Here is a 23,750-nt window from a genome sequence, read left to right on the forward strand (position 1 = left end):
GACCCAAACTACAGATAGTAATCTGTGCAAAATTAAAAGTTTATTCAGCTGAAAATTTAACACCTAATAGTTCTGTGGCGAGGTCACATGCACAGATTCCATCAAATACAAAGACCTAGGAATAAACATTGGAAAAATCCAAATGTAGAGCCAATAATGAGCAGATAAAAAGTGCAAACTCGCAACACTAGCCTTTGAGTATCCTTTGTTGAGACACTGTTAAGCTTTTAGAGTGCTTATAAGGTAGCCACCTGCAACTTTGAGATCTATAGCAACATTTTTGATATTAAATACATTTTAATTCAAGATCTTCTATTTTCAACTAATAATTACTTTCTAGTCTTCCAGGGCAATAGGTGTTTAGTAAGCTGCTCCCTCAGCTGACAACCAGACCTGCACAGGTAAAGACAGGGTTCTCCACGCATGTGAGAGCCTGGCAGCTGCTCCAAACCCTACTGCATAGCTATGGGCTCAAGACATGGACCAGGGCTCCTGCCTATCAACCCATGGATAAAAACATATTCCCTGTACAAAGCTGTTGCTCTCAAATCCCTCCTTCCTTTATTTCAATCACTTGTGAGTGCAAATAGCATACATATGCAAATGAATCAAGAAGCACATAGCATATGAAAGAAAGCTTAAATTAAATGCAAAATTCTCAAGCACGTTCCCCATTTTACCCACATGAATGCAAATTGTATTGCTCCATGCATATGGAAAGCATTATTTTTTCAAATGCCAGCATAAAATACAAAGAATGTGAATAAAGTAGATCAGCAACTCCTCCATTCTCCATGCAAAGATCTCATTTTACAAAAGAATGTTTTTAAGTCTCTCTTATCAAGCCATCAGGACAAGAGGATGGTCGTAACTTCTGTGTACAGGTAACCTACTACTTCTCAGCCAAATGAAACTATAGCTTTTTGCTGTATAATTTCCATTTTTGCATCTCTGGAGAAGAAACAGACCAGTATTTTCAGGGGGTGGAGGGGTGTCACCAAAATCAAACAAAATAAAGTATATTCATATACTCTCTACAAGAAGTATTCCTTGCCTTACCTTTTCTGTTTATATACAGCAAGAAGCCAATGTTATTTTAGGAATGTGTATATATATATATATATATATAAAGAAGCAGTTAACTTCATAAACTCTTCTAAAATCTCCCTTACAGTTACACTCTACTTTTCCTACTCCACCAGTCATTGACTGTTTCTTTAATCCCCTCCCTACCACCCCCATGCTGTCAATAAAAAATTAATTGGTTTAATTAAGAAAAAAAAAATCACTTCAATATATGGAGATTCTCATGTTTAATATATGAGAAATCATGTTCACAGAACCCTAAAGCTGAAACTAGTTCCCCTGCCTAACATCAAGCCTGCCTGATTTTGATGTAAGTCAATTGCTTCTCAGTAAAGTGATGACCAGAATTTGCTTTTGCTGAAGGTCAACTCATCAGTAGTAAAAAGAAAAAAGCAAAGTGGATGCAAAACAACTATTTCAAACTGAAATAAAAATGCAAAAAGAGAAAAAAGCTGGAAATAGCAAGCAGAAGGAAAAAAACATGATGGCACATAAAATGTACTTAAGACCAATTCTGTTAATATTAATTTACAAACACAACTAAACACAGACTAGATAAGAGTACTGGCTTTCTTGGGATCTGAGAGCTGCTATATATAGAAACCTGAGTGGCCTAATTCTTTCAAATTGCTGCTTTCAGTTGTCTGACATCGCAGGAGAAAAAAATGCTGGTTGAAAAAACAGCGGAAGTTCAAGATCTCTGATGAGCATACCATGAAGCTGGTGGTACTTAAATACTGCAAGTCAGACCTTTACAGTTAAACATCAGCTTGATGCCTGAAGGCCAAAAGAAAGACCACCAGAGTGCCAGACCAGCAAGGGAACAATGTAGCCTCAAACTCCAAGCAGTTTGCAGTTTGCTGGCTGTAGAACATCAGTTGTATCATCAAAATACTTAACAGCACCTCAGTCGTCTGAAGGACAAAGCAACTGCCACTCTACAAATGCTCAGCTATGCACTATTTATTAACATTTCACATATACTCCTGTTGCCTAAATATGCATATGTGGATTCTTGGTGTGAAGTCCTGACACGGTGATATCACAGCTACAAAACTTTTTAGTCTAAAACTAATTCATAGTACTTGATCAATTCAGCTTACTCCATTCTGAAAACTTGCTAGAGAAGGATCACTTTTTTGTTCCTTTATTTTCTGAGAGCAGCTGTTACCACTTCTCCTATTGATTCTGCAGAGCTAAGAAAGCTCAGAGAAAGTGGATCAGACTGTCCTACCTTGTGTATTCTGAGACCTGGTTACTCTGTTCCAGGCAATGAAACAAAGATGCTATAGAGGTGACAAAACAAGTGTTTGAGCCTTTATTTAAGTTTTGGAAATAACACAAATAAATAGTTTGATTGTGCCAGGTTAATGTAGACATTGGGAGGAAAAAAAAGAGAAGCGTTCTTAAACTGTAAAGCAAATCCATTGGATAGAAAAAACAAATACAAACTCTAAACTGAAGCATCAAGACACTGCAGATTAAAAGCATAACTCAGAAGTATATAATGACGGTCTCTATTTCTCATGTCGATCTAGTTTGTAATTTTTGTGGCCAGTGTGAATGACCTTGAACAGCATTAGCACAACACACCTTTCAAACACAGAAAAGGTGTGCTACATCATTCCATTTAACATAAAGCACCTTCTTCATTTTCAGGACCTCTCCCCAACAACCACTATAAAAAGGTAGACTTAAGTTCTTGTTTAGGGTTTGGATGATTCCAAACTCTTAAGTTGAAACCCACTTAGTATAAGGATAGAAACACAAGGAGTGTTGACATCCGTAGCAAGGAAGAGCTGACCTTGAAGACGTGCTCCATATATAAAGGCATAATAAAAATTTCTTCTGAACCATAATTCATATTGCCACATTTCTCAGAAAAGTCACACCTGGAAACAATTATGAACTTCCCTTATTACATACAAACTTTTTTTGGTATGATGTGTGCTTTTTTTGTTTGTTTAAGAGCAAATTTCTGCCAATTCAGGTGACTCCAGACCCTCAGGCTGAAAGCCACTTACTCAAAGCAAGGAAAGAAACATGAAAAGTATGGAAAAGAGGAAAGATGAACAATCACTACCCATATTACAATACATGGAAGTGCTGGACCTTGAGGAAGGTCTTGACAGTAATCAGTATCACCATTAAAGAGGGCACTGATTGTTTTTAAAAATCTAAATGAACTGCCACTGTAACTGTTCGTGTCTTGTGACACATCTGGCAGAGAGAACTAGGCCTCAGTAATTATTTTCACTGTTTGATTCCTATATGCCAACTTAAAATGGATGATTTGGTGCTATCAACAGTATTGGAAATAAGAAGTAAAAATTACTGCCAAACGCCTTTGGTCAGCACAGAGTTTTTACTGACTTTTTATTCTTTTTCGTTAGTGCAGGGTTTGTGAAATATGACATTCCTAAGTCCACCATCTATGTGTCAACGTACTTGATTTAAGAAAATTAATAGTCCTTAACTTCTTACAATGAGACGAATTTCCTTAAATTGTTTGGTACATATTTCGAAATTAAAATGGCAGAATAACGCATCAAAATTAAAAATAAAGTCATTTAAAATTTAGGTACTGACTTTTTTCCTACCACTTGGAATAAGTAGAGCTGTATTATCTCTTGAATGATTACAAGAATCAAGTGACTATTGCTGTAGCTGGCAACATGCATTAGATTAAGCAAAATGCAAGTTATCTGGAGATTAAGTGTCACTTAAATGATGTGTCCCTTACAGTTACAAAACACAAAGAGAGAACTCTGTTTAATACAGATATAAGTCAGCCTAATGCCCAAGTTGTCGGAGTACAGAACAAACTGAAACCAAGCTGCTAACAGGAGTTATTAACTCCTTTTTTGTTTTTTGATGCACACTCAAACCAAGTATTTCTCACAGTGAAATTCAGCAAAGGAAATTCTCCCTTTTTTATAGCAGAAATGACATATCACTGAGCTTAAAGGAAACAGGTTTTAATCCCCATGAATACTGCAGCCTTCTTTTTACTTTTCCTAGTCATTGCTTACGCAGATGCAGAGACAGGAGTCAAAGGGGGTAGTATATTATATATATATTTCGCTTTACATATGAAAATGAGTAACAATTAATGCTGTTCTTAGGTCACGTGAAGCTTTTAGGGGTGCTCACTGCTCAGGTAACATTGTATATTTTGAATTAGGCTAAAAGGCATCCACTACAGAAATTTAACTCAAAGTCAGCATGTTGTCACCCATCACTTTCATAGAACAAGTCTTGTTCAGTGCTTCATGTCACAGGCAATATAACTTATCAGGGTTCACAAAAGAATCTTGAAATTAATGAACTAACCCACCACAAGCCGTTACGTATCTAAAATTATTGGGATATCAGTCAACAAAATTTGGGCTGAACTAGCACCTGAAGAATGGTCTTTATCCCGTGCACCACAGTGGCTTCACCACAACATGACATTAACAAGCTGGAACAGCGTATGGGGGGGTGCTGTTTGAGAGACCATCATTCAGACAACATAAAACCCGAGCTTTAACTTTCATGGCAATGTTATCAGGGGTGATTAACACACTGCATATCCAAATTACCTTGATATTCCAAGGTGAACACCATTAACAGCATCTATGTTACTCCAGTTCTACATGAACAGATATTTGATCGCAAAATATTTGCTAAGGGAAAAAAAACCCCCACCTTGGTTATTTTGAGATGAATTTTAAAAGGAACGGGATGAGCAGTAACTAGAAGCCAGATCTAGCTTTAGTAGCTACTGCTGTTCTGCTCACCTTAATTATGAATTAATATGGTCCTATTAAGGTTTTGCTGTAAAAATCAATGCATTCCTTTTCTTACTCTTTTCCTGAAATAATATGTATTTACACTTCAAAATTAATCCCATGATTGAGCTTTGAAAGCAGAAACTGCAAACCCTTTAAGACTGAACATGATTGTCATCAAAACATTACAGAAAGGTCACAAGCCATTAACTGCTGAACTGCAAGACAGCACTGTGCTCTAGACGCCACACCAAAGAAAATCTGGCACTTTCCACACAAACAAGTGTAAAAAAAATATAACCAAAGAGTTCCTAGATTATTTTTAGTGAAAAATTATCAAAATGACAAACAGAGCAGGGAAGTAAAGGTAGAAGAGAAGCAGAAGTACTTTATCACAGTTACCTGGCTATACAATACTGACCTGTGAATGTTTGATAGGTCTACATTTAACTGACAAGAAGTACAAGTCCTACTACATATTCAATGTGCACAATAGGACCTAGGAACAATACAAAGCAGATGGGCAATCTTTGTCTGCAGAAGCATAACAATTTTTGAACCCTTGCTGCAGAGCTGAAAAGCCAAACAGACTGCCCAGCGTTCAGTCTTGCTCTCTCTGAAACCACCAGTATTGCTGCCAGTTTCAATGAGGCTCCATAACAGTAACACAAGTGTATCTCCAGTACCTTTTACAGTTGCAACATAATGTATAAATCACTTAAAAAAAAATTATCTACTACCCATGTATCATCAGAGCTACTATTCCGGAATAACAAAGGCCAAGTTGTAATAAAGTTCCCCCTCTGGTCAAGTATTTCAAGTACTGTATCAATATGAATGCTGAGAATAATGAATGTAGTGCCCAAAATTTAGACAAGGTTTTTGGTGTGTTTTCTCCCTCCACAAACACATTGTTCATTTTTAACTTTTTCCTTTAATATAAACACTCCTGTGCAAAACTGGAAATTACAGATTAAAAAATACATGTTTTCAAAGGACAGGACATACTGCTCACTGAAAAATAAAAACTAACTACAGAGAACAAATAATGAAAAGCCATATGAAGTATTTTAGACGTTGATTTTGATAAATTCCTCCTTCTTTAAATTCCTCCTTTAGATAAGCAGTCAGTGGCCCTCCTTCAAAGATGAGGGGCATGCTAAAAATCGAGTAGTCAGAAGAGTGTGCTAGGTAACAAGCTTTGGTTTGATGCAGAGCAAACAACAGGATGATGATATATAGGGTCAAAACGTAGACTCAAGCACTGAAAAGTTCTTTTTTATTATTTACTCCAACAAGAAGTTTTCAATTAAAAAGATTATCTAGTAAAACTACTGTTCTCACTCAAAGAGCAATAGTTTTAAAATCTGATTTGTAGCAAAAAGATGCCTCTAAATTGGCTTAGCTATAGATTTAAAGATTATCTATGTCTTACTACAGCAGTTCTGATTAAACCTTTCAAAATATACAAATGATAACAATACATAACCAGATTTCTTGTTCATATTGAGAGTAATACCTCACCACTGAATAACAGATCAGTCCCTGATGAAAAGGCAAATTCTCCTTATGAAATACAAAGAACTGATAAACAAAACATGAAAAAAAATACAAAGGAAGACAAATCTATCAAAACTAAAACACAATGCAGTTTAATAAGGGACATGCATGCAAAACATCTTGAAGAATTCAGTAGGCTACTTTATAACAGAGTAGAAAACGTCAATTGCCCCCATCCCCACCACCCAACACCTCTTTTATAGTTGAAACAGGGAGGGAAAAATCAAAGAGGTTGATAACCTAAAGCTTTCACTCTTCTCCTTCCTCACCACCCACTAAAATAGGAGCTTGGGGTTTTTTTGGTGTGTTTTTTTTTTTTTTTATGACGCACATCTAGAAGCAATAACTTGCTCTATGATGTCTGGGAATAAGGCCCAAAATATAGAAATATCTGAACATCTAAATTTAAACCTTCCAATCCTGTCAGTGGATAAAAGAGACTAGAAAATGTCTCCTTCAGGGGACCCAGGTCCAACATACAGAGTAGGAAGGTAAGCAGCACTCCAGTTTGAATTTCCGCCTGTGTCTCAAGAATAGCTTGACTTTTTTTTTTTTTTTATTTTGCTTTGGGGGAAGAGGGAAAGAGAGCAAAAGAAACAGGCACATATAAGTTTTGAAGACAAAGGCTTGTCCTTGGTGACTTCTATGTGCAAGATTTATTTTCAAGAAGCATCAATCTCTTCCTCTAGGGACAGTTTTGAATTGTCCTAGTTTCAGTCACTGGGAGCCAGAACAGATGACAGATACGAAGTTCTGAGGACAGTCAGAGCACAACACAAACTCACATGAACCAGGCAACCACCCTTAAAAGGAAAACCACAAATCAATAAAGTAGACAGGTCAGGGGTAGTTAAGTGCTTGGCACTCTGTGTCTCAGCATGCAGTGCTCATTTTAATCTTGGCACATGGCATTGCATGCTGCTTTGAGACAATCTCAACATGACTCATTACAGGCTAAGGCTATACATCACCACATTGTAGTTCTCAGATTTCAGTCAAGTGAATACAGTCCTCAAGGTCTTCATGAGTTGCTACTGACACTAAACCACACACTGTGTTTTCCACCATATGCGAGAACCTCATGTTCTTTCTCTTTCAAAGATGCTTTAACCAACTCATTAATTTGGTCTATACAGCTTTACCTTGAGGTTGTTTGTGCAACTACATCTTGCTGGAGATCTAGCTGGGGAATTACTATTTCTCCTAAAAAAGCTGTTGAACATATGCAGTTGTTAGACCTTTTAAAGGTCCACCTCTAGGCAGTGCACATTATTCAGGTTCAGTAAGAATTCTTAGCAGCTACATGCAAGAAACCATCACTGGCAAAAGCAGCTTCCTAAAGAGAGACGAAGACACAGATGGTAGCAAACATGTCTCAGTTTCTCTACATTCCTATCACAAAAAAGCACCAAAAACATTGCACAGAAAAGTCAATATGAGAAGGTATCAGGTTTTGAAAAAATTTAGTTGGAAAGAGACATTTTCCCTTTCACTCTAACTCCTGATGATCCTCTTCCTACTACATGAGGAAATCCCCATTTCCTCAGTCATTCCTGCAGCTGAGGTCACAACTTTCTTCTCCCTCCTCTGCCAGCCTGTCACCTTCTGATTCTAGGAAAAGACAGAATGAATACAGAACATTGAATGTTGCAGGCATACCATTCTTAATGGAGCACGATGCAAAGCGAGACTGATGACTGTTGGGAGAAGTTGTTAGGTACACTGTCATGCTGCAAATAGGCAGAGTAAGTACATAAGCTAGCAAGACAGACTTTGCATGATGTAAAGAAATCACCTAACGCTAAAATAAGAAGCTGCAGACCAAATTCACCCATTAGCATGTTTAACATGCAAAAGCCAATGACATTTGAGCAACAGAGATATACTTAAGATGACACACCTTGTTTGCTGGTTACAAAAACCTTTAAAATGCGTAACAGTTTTCCAGCAAGTGGTAACTTGGAAGCAGTGTGAATGAGCAGTGCATGTACAGCCTTTGGAGAGTGGTGTAGCTAAAGATACCCTGTTTAACATCATACCAAATCTTTTGATTTTTAAATTTAAGAATCTCAATCTATACATCTCTGCATAGAAAGAAAACTATATGCAAATTTAGAAAGGAAAGACACGTTTCAAAGTGAGCCTGGCATGGCACTATCAGGGCAAGTTCCTTCACTTTCACCTATGTTCAGCCACTCACAAGATGCCAGACAAATGCTTTTCAGGGAAAGATCTGATTTATAAAGCAGGCACCAAACCAAACGGTAAAAACTATCAAAAAGCCTGCATCTGGTCAACTGTCTTCCAGATCACAGCACTAAAATTCTAGCAATGCCATGATTACAGCAGCAAAGTTGGATGGTAGGAACTGCTTCTTCCCTTGCTGGACTACTGCTAAATAGTAGCACAAAACTGAAAGAACAATTGAGTCATGTTAATCCCACAGAGCACATTCTCACATAAAATGTCACCAGTATCTCCCATTCAGAGGAACATCTGACATTTCCTGACATCTCTGTTCCCTGGGAATGTCTGCTTCCAACAGGACAAACCGCAGTCCTCATTCTTCCTATCTCCTACCTGCCTGCACTCAGTTTTCATTCTACACAAGGAGAATTTAACCTCCACTTACTCTCCTTAGCACTGCAGAGACCAAATACAGTGACCTAGATTCCACTTGTGCAGCACCAACAGATCTTTCAGGTGGATTGCCACTGTATGATCTCCACTGCCAGAAATGCTTGAGGGAGAAAGAATGCAGCTTGATTTTCAGATCCCAGGTGGAACTTGCAAGTTGAACAACAGGCTGCAGGTGCATGCATGTGCATAAAGGATAGAAATAAGCAACTGAGCATTTAACTTCAAATGATAACATCAGTTTGGGCACTGCTATTGTTTAAGACAGAACCCACTTTCTCTATGCTACTATTAAATGACCATATACACATTCGCCATGATGTGTTTCTGAGAGCTCTGACAAGCTGTTTGCATGCTGCATAGAATTCTGCTTGTTTCAAAACCCTCCTGGGGGTTAACTACTCTGTTTACATAGATGAACTTTCCCACAAGGCAATGGAGAGAGATTAAAAGCAGCAAAGAAAATGAACGGCCACAGATCTCATCCCTTTCATTAATACAATCAGCTAAGTAAGAGTACTAACATTTGTGGTAGTTTAAATAAGGCTCAGGAGCACCTGAGAATTATGCCTTTACATGACGCACAAGTCAAAGAAAGAAAAAGCTGAATTTTAAACATACAGTAGCGTTCAGTTCAGAATCTCATGCAATTGTTACAGATTCTGACTTTTTGCTTCAACTTAGACAAGATTAAATTTAATTTTTTTTTTTTTTTTTGCTTAGTGTTTGTGTATCTGAAATCGTTATAGGGAACTCAAAGTGTTTGCAGATGTCAAGTTAGAGTGAGTGGGTTAAACTATGACTTTGATTTAAGCAAGTAATTTATTCTGTCCATAAGCTTACTTTCCATAAGTTTCAAGCAGAGATTCTCCCTTCAGGTCAACCTTTCCCTTACAGGACAGTTTGCTGAAAGGTCTAAGCTTCTTAACTTTGTAAGAACTTAAGTGTTCAGAGACAACAGAAAACCCATACCCTCAAAACATCAGACATATTTTCCCCACGTTTTATTTTAAGAAGGAGGAGATGAAATAAAACTTTTGATTTCATGTTGTATAGGGTATTTGTACCACAAGAGGGCGCTAAAGCCATACTTTAAGCGGGTCAATAAGCTATTACGGTATACACTACAGAACTAAGTCATAAAGCAAGGAAGTATATATTGCTTCCACAAACACACACACATATCAAAAAAGTATTCAGATAGCTTGATGGCATACACATACATACATAAGGTACTCACACTGCATCTACTTAAAACAAAGCTTGACAAAACTTTATTGTAAAATCACTATGCTGCCAAGTAATGAAAGACGGTGAGTCTAAAGAAAGTTGAAGCTTGAAATAATTTGTGCTTCATGTTTTGAATACCATCAGTCCATTAATAAATTTAAAAATTTTTAATTTTGATCTTGTTTAAAAGCATGTGAAGTGTGTGAGCTCATAATGAACTGGAACTGTCTGTGAGAGGTAGGTGCTTACAGTCAGATAAAAATTTTGAGCCCAAATGACTTCTGCTTGTCCAAGCAGCAATTCTGTTTACACACATAAGGAAAAGTCCTATGCAACATCAATTAACAAATCAGCACATTTTAACTGCCAGCTGACTGTCACAGTAAAAACATGCTTCTAGTATACTGTAACCATTTTAAGAAAGCTTGACAATACCTGAATGTTCACTTCAGCTAAAAAAGTGCCACAGGAACAATCCCTTAGGCCTTGGCTGGCTATAACTCTACAGACCTTATCACATGACAAAAGCACCTGCAATCTAAGCCAAAAGGGTGTGCAAAGCAAAACCTGGCAGTGCACCATTTCAATATTAGGCAAAAACAATGCTGGCTTTCTCTACTAGTTTAAAGAGCAGCACAGAGCCCAAGTATCTAATTTCTGCACCTCTGAGAGTTGATCATGTTTCTCACATTAAGTTTTTTACACTTGTTACCCAAATTTCTCAGTCCTGCTATTCCTGTGTCACGTGTGTCTGCTCAGGCATCTGTCAAGCAACATAAAGTTTCTGCTACCTAATAGGCTTCAGGAACTGACTTGCCCAGTAACGTAAAAACTGATCATTCAGTAACAAGACCCTTAACATCGCCAAGCCCCCTCCAGAAGGACCACCACAGGATAATCCCATAGCAATGAAGTCTTCCAATCATCTTCTCAGTTATTTGGCAGTATGTGGGCTGTTGGTCCAAGTAATGGAGGTATATGCAGCACTGCATAGTCTATATATAGTCTAATATGTAGTCCTATATATTAGGATAACTAATCCATATTAGTTGCAACTGACTGAACTCCTACAATTGCCTTAAATACCTGCCATAGGTGATGTAGTTACATTAAATTTTAGACACTTCATCCTCCTCCTCCGTAAGGAAAAAAAAATACCAAAAATCTCTGCAGATTTAGAAATCCTTTTACAATGAAAACGAACATTTATATAAACATCAATCTAGGAGGCAGAAGTTAAATATGAAAGTGTTGGCCTGAGGTCTTCAAATTCCTCTACTCACATGCATGAAATGATTTGGGTCTGAAAAGTAAACCTATATCTAGAACAGAAGTATGTTAGCAGAAAAAAAGTATCAGGCATTAGTACAGACAGGAGCATAAAAGAAAGCATCTAACAAGTCAGCATTCCTATTTCACCTATTTCAAATAGACACCACGCACATACTGTAATCAAAAAATCAGACTATACATTCAGATTTTTGATCCCAGGCCTCATCCCATGCTAGCATATAACTACCACTGACCATTCGCTGGATTCTGCCAATGGCTCACAGCAGTAGGGCAAGGAACTCTGTGTCTCGCTAGTTAGTTCACTTCTTGTGAATAGAGGCTTTTGACAGGCGAAGCAAAACCACAGCTATCGCATGGGCCTACAACCCAAAGCACAGGCAGCCCTACTGCTGTTACTTTCAGAAATACCGAATTAATGCTTATCAAAGCAAGATACTAAAGCAGAGACAACATTTGTCATCCCAATTTCTTGGTAAATTTTTCTGCAGAACATATCCATTTTCAGAGGATATAAATAGTTATGACATGCTATCAAGTGCATAATAACAAGATGATTAACTAAATTCAATATCAGATGTCTCCACTCAGTAACACAATCTGAAAGGCTGTGAAAATCTCCTGAAGAAACAACGTAGTGATACTGGGACTGTCGAGCATACATTTGATCCATGTGTTTACAAATGTGTTGCATTAGCTCTATACCTAAAGTCACACACCTTTCTGAATGGGAAAGTGGTGTTCACTTGCATCTTGTCATCAAAATGTGCCTTCCAGTCTGTCATGGAGCCAAACGAGGAGGCTGTGTTGCTCTATGAATCTTCTAAGTCTACACAATATTAATATTTTAACAAATGCCATAAGTGCAACAAACAATGTTAAATACTAGCATCTAAATACAGTTTGCATTTCTTAGGTTATATGTAGTGGTTGAATGATTGTATATACTATTGCATTATATATGTAAAATTCAAACTTACTATCACTTTTCAGTTGTTTTCTTTGGACTGAAGAATGAACAGAAGACTCTCAAAATTTCAGGATACTTTTAAGTGTGAAGTGTGATTTCTGGGGATGTATTCTGGAAATAATTCTGATTTTGGAGACTTAACCTCACTTTCATGCAGCCTGCCAAAGTTCCCCTTGAGTCAGTCAAAGTTTACAGTGGAGGAGAAAAATATTTTCCCAAACCTTATGAAAATAAGACAGACAAATCTACCTTTTCCTTTTTGAATTCAGATTTTTGACTTAAACCACAAATCATCACGAAGGTTGAATTAACCAGTACGTTTATTTTACACTCTGCACAAGAACGTACAAAGAACATTTACACTGTTTGTCAGGTTCCTACTTTCAGGTTTCTTGCACTCAGACAAAGGCGACCTAAAGGATATTATAAATAGAAATGAAAAAAAAGAAATATTAAGACAGGAAGAGTCCCAGAAAAAGGCAAAAATATAAATATAAAGTAAAATACTTATACGCTGTAATACTGAAATTTAATGAGCAATTTAATGTGCTAAGGCATATTTCACTCTCTCTAAATTCAGCAGCTTCACAGATTCCTTAATAAACAAAATAAACCCAGATATACCAGATGAATATATTTAGGCCCTCTTTGTTAACCAGTGTCCAAGCTAACAAAAAAGGAAAGATAACACTTTTCCCATAAGCACTTTTGATATGAGTTTCTCCTCACATTCAAGAAACACAAACTTCCTGAACAGCATATGCAGTTGATCTCAAAATGAACATCCTGGATCAGGAATCAATGCAAACAGCAGCCAAGAACCAGTCAAACTAGACGAATATATTTTTAAGTATTACAAGTTTAAGGAACAAAGCATACAAAAGAAAAAGAAAAGATCACCTTTGGTTTTAGTACAGCCATTGCTCATTACCATCTCAGTTCTGTGAATATATCTCTAAATTACTTTCTGCTTAATTAAAAATAGGGTGGCTATTGTTAAGGTTTGACTGGAACAACTTCACCCTTGTAAGTAACATCCACTTGTAAAGAAGATCCTTATAAAAAGTAAACAAAGGTGCTTTTTTCCAGAACAGTGAAAGGAATGAAATTCATTCTGATGAAATGTGCAAGTCCCACTACTGCTTACAGTACCTGTAAGGATTTTTAAGAGAAGGGCAATCCGATAGTAAGAGATTCAATAAAACGTACCAGTGTTAGAGTTGACATTGTGGAAAACAGTAGGAGATCCATCAGTTGGACCATGAATCACTTACTACACTACATTTAGCCAAGTAGAATTAATTTCTCTGCACAACTGATGTGCTGTCAATGAAAAATGCCTAAGGCCAGAAAAGGTAGAATTATTCTAATAGCATAGTCCTGGAATTTCACCTGCAACAGCATCATCCATTTTGTACTAGAAGACACGACGTCCTCTAGTCTATGTTTAGACAGCATAATTCTAGATGCTAAATCAGAGAATGATTCTCTATGCCTTTGCACTGGAGAGGGAATTAAAAAAAAATCCAGAGAAAGTCCAAGCAATACTAAAAATCAGAAACATTTCTCTCATGCGAGGTTTTCATTTAAAAACAAAGGAAAGATTAGATGGGAAGATACATTAGTAAAAATTTGAGAGAGAAAGGATTACAAAATACATTCATAAATATTCTTCAAGATTGCTCCTGATCAGCAGATGAGCCATATGCAAGTACAGATAAAATACTAGAAATATTCCAGTAGGATTCACTGAAATGAAACAATTCACCTCCAACAGCTGTTATTGTTTGTTTTTTTTTTTTAAAAAAGTAACCACTAATAACAAGTATTCTAACTCAAATCTTTTTCAAGAATTTTTTGGAAAGAGATTGGGTTCAGTCATTCTTCTCAGATATTTGGCAGATTAAGAGCAGTGAATACAGATCCATATAAACAAAATAATATTGACACAATATAGTCTATTCTGTAAAGAAAATAACTTTCAAAATGCTAAATGCGCTGAAAATATATGAATTAAAACTAAACTGCTCTTCACTCAATTCTTGAACTTTAAGAAAGCATATCCATCTGACTGTAAAATCTGAATGGATATAACAAAGGTGCTGTTGAGTAGCCTAGCAGTAGTAGCTCTAGGCTTCCATAAATACTGAATGCCCTGTTCCTCATCTGCCAGTAAAAGACATCAGAGAGGCTGTTAAGGTATTACTGACACACTCAGGAAGTAATATGCACTCAGCGGCAGCCCTCTAGATATTTAAGAAGTCATCCTCAAAAGCACTTCTTAATGGACTGTTAACTTTTCCATTAGAAGCAATGCCTCACCCTTGTTCCTTAGAAAGTAGTATAAAGCAAAAGGAAGATCCTTGGAAAAATAGTAATCATTAATTTCAGGAGCAATATCCAAGACAAATTAAATAGATACTATTTCACTTGTGGTCCATTTTTCAGCAGTTGCTTACCACTGCACACAGAAGAGGTGATGTTGTACAGAAAAGGATAAAACTGCAAACAGCGGATCATTTTCAGGTTGCTTTCACACTCCAAGCACTTGGTCGTCAAATCCAGTGCATGTCTGAAGGCCTGCAGGGCTCCACTAACGTTGTTCAGAGCCAGATATGCATTTCCTAGGCTCAAAAAAGTCAGGGGCTGCAAAGAGAAAAGCAATATATCCCAGCATAAGTATGTCCACTCTCTGAAATTGAAGCCAACTAGGAAAAATCCCTGTCAATCCACAATCTCCTAAACTTGGCTAGAAATACTACACAAAACTTCTTAAATAATGACTGCCTATTCCTAGGATGGAGAACTAACAGCTTGGTCTGCTGGTGCTAAACAAAAGTGCTTTTGACACAAGGTTGAGTTCAGGATTCTATCTTCCTACAATGAAAAACAGCTGTTAAAATACACACAAGCTGAAATGAAGCATTAAATACTTACTTATAATCCATCATAAACATAATGCTTACTGCACAGATTAGCAAAGAACTAAAATGAGTTGATTGAAGACACTTTAGAATGACTAAATGTCAGCAAAATCATAAAAATACTCCTAGTGTTCTAGCAGGACAGATGTGTTTTATCTGTCAAGAGCATTCAGGACTTACTTGAACAGAATTACATTACTAGAAACAGCAATGCCACACTAACTTAGGAGTGTATATTTGTGCTTACCTCCAATTCTTTATAAAACTTAATATTTTGTCCACTGCTTTTGGGTAATCTCCCTAAAAGAAGTGTTTTTTTTTTTTTTAAGTACAAATTACAAACACCTTTTTCACTGTGCAGAATTTAGTTAGCACTCTAATAAAGGCACATAGCAAAACATTACATTTCATTTGTTGAGTAAGAAATCTTTCACTTACACAAAGTAATTCACTGCAATTAACATTATAATGCTAGAATAATGACTATAATATTGTAACTTAGCAGCCATTTTGTCTACTGAAAACATTACATTATCTGAAAATGTGGAGACTGATCACTAGCTTAAGGTTTTTCAAATTCATCTTAGCTTGTATTATTAAATACCATTCAGAAAAAGGTGTAAGCTGAGCAACAGTGTTTCTTCAATTATTTCGCTAATATGGTACATTCTTCACTTCTTGTAGCTGTAATTAATTTTAATTTGTATTTACTTTTCATTATATTCCAGGAAATACTATTGAAGTACAAATGCTCCTGCCAGATTTTTTGATACAATAGGTCTTACAGGACTAAGAATGCATGAAAAAATAGGAGTGTTATTGTAACGAGGTAGAAATTGCCTTCGTTTTTGAAGAAAAGCCCTACCCACACATGGCCCGGAGGATCCCATGGCTCCTCCCTTCCAAGGCTGTCCTTTCAAGTACACATCATTCACGCAGTTTTTTCTGTAGTTCCTTTTTGCACTCTTATCTGCCATCCAAATGGGCTAGATTCCTTTCCAACAACTGCAAAATTGTTCCTGGATGCTATATTGAAAGAGTTTATCCTGTTTTTAACTGTTTTACCTGCTAGACAACTGTCGACTCGCAGCCCATCAGACTTAAGCACCTTGCTTATCTAACTACAGAGGTAGAAGCACAGGAAAAAGTCACTTCCTACTCTAGCATCTCGCATGTAAGATCAAAAATCACTTGCTAGATAAAATGTGTCCCCTGTCACGCCTCCCCACCTCGTTTTCACAATTTTTCTGGCTAGTCCAGTAGTTTAAACAGTTCATACAACAACTTTCGACATGACAGAAAACAACCTACAAAATGTTTATAATATTACCATTCAGAAATACAAAAACTTGTTTTGAATCTATGGTTGGAAGTAAAGCCATCTAAACAACTAGAACACAGCTCTTCCTCTAGGTAAACAGGTGAAATCTAGGGACAAATAAAACAGTATAGATAACGTCAAATGGCACAAAAAGATGTCTATACAGTCAAAGATACTGGTGAGATATACCCTACTTTAAGGGTTTTAAAAATCAAGATACAATGCTGATAGCATTACAGATCTCTGTTCTGGATGAAAATGCTGGCAAAACACTAGGATTAGATGCCTTGGAACCACTGCTGATCATACAGGTTTTGGGAGGCAAGAAGTCTGTCACCTGTTTTAGAAGAACTTCTGCTCTAGATGTTTATATTCTCAGCAACCATCATCACCCCCCAGTGTGATCAAGAATTTAAACGAAAATTAACATCTGTTGCAAATGACAAGCTGGAAGTTGAACTGCATGCACAGGTAAGTAAGCACAAGTAAGTAACATGCATTTAGAAAACAATAAAGAAAAGGTCATTCACCGCTGAACAAACAAAAAAACCTTGTCTTACCTCAGAGGCATTGATGTCCAAAGCCTTCAGCAGGAGGCTGCTGGCATCCAAATGAAGGCCATAATGAATCAAGAGGTTAGCAAGATTGACCAGAGGGATATCCCGATACTCATGTGGAGCCAAATTAAATGCCTTTTGCAAACAGGTGATAGCGAAAGTGCTATTTCCAACTGCACGCCAGTACAAACCAGCTTCATTAAGCACAAGCCATAGAGGATCTTCTGGCTATAGGAGAGTCAGGGAAAAGGATGAAAATACTCAGAGAGGTGTCTCAGGAAGACAGAACTGCCTGTTCTTCGGTATGAAAGAAACAAAACTCAGCCTTGTATACTACCTTAATAACTAGATATAGATTACACTTTGCAGTGACTGCTAGCAAATTATTCCATCTGCTCTATCCTACTCAAACTGACCCAACCTACAGTTTGAACTGTAATTGAGTAGCAGCTGCTGCTCTGCTCGTACTCTACTCCTATGACTGCCTTATATCATGACCACAAAATGCCTTAATACAGAAGTGATAATGGTTAGCTCATTTCAGGAAGCAACACTGGTGAGCCACTTCGGGGTCTTAAAATTACATTAATACAGATCCATGTAAAATGTTACAATTTGAAGGTCAAGCGGCTTTTAAATTGTAGTTAGATCTACTTTCAGGTCCTATATCCAATATCGAGATTTCTCGTCAATTTAAGGTTTCAGAATTTTTTTTTTCTTACATGATCTGTAATTGTAAGAATATTTATCACCCCAATTTTGCAATGTACATACATAAAATTACTTGCATGTTATTCATGCCAAACGCCTCACTGAATTATACTCCATATACAAGTCTTGATGACCTTTCTTTAACTAATGGTCAGGCAGTTATTACCAGTTTGTCTTTCCTAATACAAAGATACCAACTGCGGCACTCCTGCTTTACAAAGTTTATTACTAGCAGAACAGGGATAACAACAGAGTTCTTACATCAGCATCTAAATGGTAAGAAGCTCAGACTTTTAGCATGAAGGGAACAGAATGCTATAGCTAAAAACAAAACACATATGCACTGCAACAGTAAGATGTTAGGCACGTAACAGGACTGTTCTGAACAGCATAATAAAAGCAATCAACTCCTAGTGTTATTTTTTCTTCTAGATAAGACAGATGCCCACAGTAAATGGTACTGATTTTACACTAAACCAAATACATACATACACTCTGCCTTGACACTTCTTGTACAAGAGTTAATTTGAGAAATAACAGCTTGACACATCAAAAAGAGTCACCCTCCATCTCAAAGCTTCCTGTCATTTGACTCGTGATGACTCTCAAAGGCCCCACGCAAGATGGAGGTGGCATTCCACAGGGTACATTTTATATACAGAGGTACATTTTTTGCCCCAGAGTGCTAATTATCCTGACAGAAGAGTGACAGGGGTTGGTTTCTTTGGAGGGAGTTTGGAAGGGAACACAGGGCTGTAGGGAGGAGGAATAAGAGCAAAGTGCAGGCAGGTAGGGAGGGGTGAATTTGGAGGAATAGTTGCAAGCTATTTCTGTCAGTTAAGCAAATGTCTGCCAGGATTAGGTAATATATTGCTGCTCAGTGTTCTGCAGTCACAACAAGAACAAGTAACTATAGGGCTGTTTGGTCCACACTAAACTAAATTAAATGGATACTTCTCTACATGCTTGTGTTTTACTTGTAAACATAGACTTTAAGTTAGTTTCATCTCAGTGACAGGCAGCCAATAAGCTTATTTCTTGCACATCACTGACTGACTTCTTTGAAGTATATATGCAAGCCTCAAATAAGAATTCCGAATTTATCTCATGCTAGTTTTTGACATACCTTTTTGATGGCACGATCTAGAAACACTCCTATCTTCGCCTGTGTAATAGTTTGATTGTTGATACGAGAATGCAAGACCTGGACAACAAAGATTCTGATTTATGTTTTTTTAAACAACTGAAGAAATTTTACAGTATGTATCTACATGCGTCTTTCAAGTCTCAATTCCTTAAGTTGTCCCTTGAGTAAAAGGCGGAAAAAGCCAAACCAAAAGTTTTTCTAAATAGATGATGTAAATGTGTAGTGATTATAGCAGCGAATCTTCAGATAACAATACGAACGACTAATTTCAGCCTAAAGAAACCGATTTGGTGGAACACAGTAGTTACTGGAAAACCCCAAAAGACAAACCATGTCAACTCACTGTTAGAAATTTTTAAAGAAACCAGTAATTTAAATAGACAATTAAATTTCCTACTTTGTGTGCTTCTGGTCAGCATTTGAAAGAAGTCTTACGTTTAATGGAAGTTTTCCCTTTCTCTAGCCCTATTAGAAAGCACTTGCTCTCCTTTTTTTGGAACTACTGATTGGCCTGCAATATCAAGTAATTTTTTAAATATACAGAACGTTTCATGTTCTGAGCAAGCCTTTTAAGGCAATAAAGAGGAAAACTGTAAAACAGAAGAGAATCAACAAGTCTCTTACTTGTCTTGCTTGATCATCTGGCATCCTGAATTTCAAACCCAGGTTATTGTCTAGTTCCTTGACTAGTATGTTTAGAGATTCGTTGTTACGAGCATCAGTAATTGAAGAACAGTCTGATGCCTGGCTCTCTCCATGCCCGACAGTATCTTCTGGCATACTCAGGATTGGCTGGATTCTAGCAATAAGGACAACCAAATCAAATGTGCTGCATGTCACAGGCATATAAACATACAGCTACACATCAAATGACAAGCTTCATACTGTAGACTGCTACAAGACATGAGCTGCAAGCCAGGAGAGGTCAAGGACCCCCTTCCCTTGAAATGTCATCAACAAATAAGGTGCTTACTGTCCATTTTTTAATCACAGAATACCTGTAAATAACGGACAACACAGAGATAAGACACAGAAGGTTCTCATACTAAGGTAATAAGGTCTGTAAGTAGTTAGGACTAAATAGGCAAGTGAAAAAGAAAATGCTGAAGTTGTTTAAACTAAAGTTTGATTTCAAAAACATCATGAGGTTGAACATTCTTGGTTTTTTTTTCAAAAGAAGCCTCAGGACATTTGTGGATGGGAATGGTTTAGTGATTGATAGGAATGGTTGGACTCTATGATCCAGTGGGTCTTTTCCAACCTAGTGATTCTGTGAGCACATGCTCAACACTAGAATTATACCAACAAGGAGAAAAAGAAAGCTTCTAATGTTAAGTAAGTAGGATATTACGCAATTGTATTCTTCTATGTAAGGTAGCTATGGCAGCATAAACAAATTTATTTTATCCTGTGCAATAACAAGTATTACTGCCTATTCTACAACTAAACTTATTTTCTACGTCTGTCCCAATGCAACAAGCCAGGGCTTTTTAGTTCTAAACCTTTTTTAGAGTTTTCTCACAATTTTCTGTTATAATAACTAAAGCTAAGAGGATGCACACAACATACAGCAGTTATTTTTAGTTATTAGATGTTCACCTCACTCTCTCTCTCAAGCTCTTTCTTGTTTTTAATATACTCTAGAAGACATTCAGACTTGTGCTTAAATCGTCATTCTTTCAGTAATACTGTAGATATTTAATGTATTTACCTTGTACAGTCAGAGAAGAATCACCATGAAATTGGATCCGATTGGTACAGTTACAGTAAAGACAGCAATAAATGAAAACACCCTCCTTCTGTGCAATGGCCAGAGAAAGAGGTTCAAACACATCTGTGTTATTGGTTACTAAATGCGTACATCCTCTCCAGAAAGAAAATTCTTATTAAGACATTAGTATGAAAATTTACAAATACTATTTTTAAAAATCATCACTTGCCTGAATCCCCTGTTTTCTGGAGGCAGGAAATAAGTTGGCAGTTCTTCTGGATCAGGAATTTTGGGGAAAGATTTCATGCACTCTGATCGCTGAGGCCAAAGAATATGTTGTTTGTCCTGAGGGAGAAAGGAATTATTTATGATTGTTTTCTCAGCATTTTTATATGCTAATTAATAAAATAATAAGAACATAAGGAATAGTCTGGAGGAAAAAGGAGCAGAGATCTTTAAAACTAGTTTTCCCACCTTTTCTGGAATAACAGCAGTTCAGTTTTCTATTTTTACTTAGTTGTACTGCTTTATTTGCACCAGATGTTTGCAAAGGTAGCTAAGAACAACCCCATCTGTGCCGCCGTAGAATTTTAAATGATGGAAAACCGGTACAGAGATGCTTATATTGAAGAAATTCAGAACGCTACATTCTCCATTGCTGCTGCACATCAAAACTGCAGCCCAAATGAATAAGATTCACACTTCTACAACTCTCTTTGAAAGGGCAAAGCTTATCTTATTCACTCACTCTATCTGATTCTACACTCCACACTGAAACGACAGAACGAGCAACAGGAGAAGACTGCAAGGATTGGCTGTAGTCACTTTGGTTTGCATGAAGATCCAAATTCACAGATGTCATACGAGATGTTGAAGAGTCTTCACCAAACTAGAAACAGCAGAGAAAATACTATTTAATAACAAAAAGAGATGGTATATTACTGCTGAATTCCTGCACATATTTTCACCCCCTTGCCATTTATGCAGTTAAGCCTTGCTAATGAACTGAAATTCAGGTAACAGGATAATTAAAAGTCAATTTAAGCCTCTTGATCCAGTCACACTATGAAAGAGTAATATTCATTTTGTAAATAAGTCAACAACGAAAACACAATTGCAAATCACCAAAAAATGCTAAAAGGTACCTAGGAAATATTTCTAATAGACCACAAACAAAATCTACATATGCAGACTGCATAACTCCAGTTCAGTTACTAAGACTCGTGGCTTACAAAATTACCTTGATAATCTCTAATTTATAATACTACAATAGGAAGTTCATCCAGGAAGAAAACAGAACATAACGAAAAATAATTATACCTGTTTCTTAAACTAGTTAAGGGGAAACTCCAGAACACATTCCACATTGTGAAATAAATGAAGCAACAATCTTCATCTGTAGTTCTAACACAGTAGTTGCGTTGCTTATGTGGCTTTTACTCTGGATTTTAATATTAACACACATCTCACTTCCACTTCTCAACATTGCTGTATCAGATTTCCCTGATGCATGGTCTAATTCGAGATACAATTAGCAAACACTCACAAAACTGTGCTAACACCTTATTTTGGGTCTGCAAAAGACTCTCTAGATTCAATACCATTGAACTCTGCTCTTCCATTTATCACTTGCTTATGGCAGTTTTGTGCTGCTTTTGGTAGGAAAAAGATAAGATCAGAAGGAGCATGCAAAAATTACATGGCTTGAGTCAGTAAATAGTGTAATAAATAAAAGAAATTATGATCCATTTTAAGGCTGTAGAGATAAATGATTGATATAATGTTACTTTAAACATACTTTAAAGCTGTTACATTGGCATATTCTTTCCACTAAATAATTCTTATTTCATATTTCACATGCATGTTAGAGAACTAACCCCCTTAGAAAGCCTCTTCATTAACATTAGCTGCCTAATGCTTTTTCTTGTCCTCTCTGAAGGAAACTAAATCGGAAAATTAAACATGTTTTGCTCCTGGTAGCATGCCTGAAATGTAGTATAGTTATGCAAGAGAGAGCTGTAATTCCTCAAGTGAGAATTCTTGTACTTCCTAGAGAGAAATACTTGGCTGTTCAACTGAATAAGCAAAGCAGTCAATGTAGAAATGGCTGGTATCTCTCCTGATAGAGACTGGTGACAAGTGGTGTCTCTCAGGGGTCCATACTGGGACCAGTACTGTTTAATATCTTCATCAGTGACACAGATAGTGGGATTGAGTGTGCCCTCAGGAAGTTTGCAGATGACACAAAGCTGAGTGGTGGGGGTTGACATGCCTGAGGGATGGGATGCCATCCAGAAGGACCTAGACAAGCTCAAGAAGTGGGCTTGTGTGAACCTTATCACATTTAACAAGGCCAAATGCAAGGTCCTGCACCTGCATCAGAGGAACCCCTGGTATCAATAAAAGGTTGGGTGATGAAGCAACTGAGAGCTGCCCTGGAGAGAAGGACTTGGGAGTACAGGTGGATGAAAAGCTGGACATGAGTCAATAATGTGTGCTCAACAGCCCAGGTGGCCAACCATATCCTGGCCTGCATTAAAAGAAGTGGGGCCAGCAGGTCAAGGGAGGTGATTTTACCCCTGTACTCTGCTCTGAGGAGACCACACTTAGAATTCCACAACCAGCTCTCGAGCCCTCAGCACAGGAAAGATATGAACCTGTTGGAGCAGGTCCAGAGGTGAGCCACAAATAGGATCAGAGGAATGGAACACTTCTTCTATAAAGGCTGTGAGAGTTGAGGTAGTTCAGCCTAGACAAGAAAAAGCTCCAGAAAGACTGTACTATAGCCTTTCAGTACCTAAAAGGGGCTGTAAGAAATATAGCAACAAACATT

At 37.2% G+C, this 23,750-nt stretch overlaps 1 protein-coding gene across 3 annotated transcripts in view; it reads right to left on the reverse strand.

The window, feature by feature from the left end:
- TTC17 (tetratricopeptide repeat domain 17) overlaps positions 1-23,750 on the reverse strand; it is a 57,437-nt gene that overhangs the window by 14,016 nt on the left and 19,671 nt on the right. For 2 of the 3 annotated variants that reach the window (XM_069857891.1, XM_069857892.1), the window contains exons 11-16: positions 21,666-21,806; positions 21,147-21,262; positions 19,831-20,005; positions 19,186-19,263; positions 17,352-17,576; positions 15,006-15,192 (exon numbers count right to left, since the gene is read on the reverse strand). In XM_069857891.1, coding sequence (XP_069713992.1) covers positions 15,006-15,192; positions 17,352-17,576; positions 19,186-19,263; positions 19,831-20,005; positions 21,147-21,262; positions 21,666-21,806 — 922 coding nt within the window. Of the gene's footprint in view, positions 1-13,964; positions 14,049-15,005; positions 15,193-17,351; positions 17,577-19,185; positions 19,264-19,830; positions 20,006-21,146; positions 21,263-21,665; positions 21,807-23,750 lie in introns of all 3 variants that reach the window. The other variant, XM_069857893.1, reaches the window with a different exon arrangement.

This window comes from Phaenicophaeus curvirostris, chromosome 5 (assembly GCF_032191515.1).
Source record: "Phaenicophaeus curvirostris isolate KB17595 chromosome 5, BPBGC_Pcur_1.0, whole genome shotgun sequence".
In the NCBI taxonomy this organism is placed as follows: domain Eukaryota; kingdom Metazoa; phylum Chordata; class Aves; order Cuculiformes; family Cuculidae; genus Phaenicophaeus; species Phaenicophaeus curvirostris.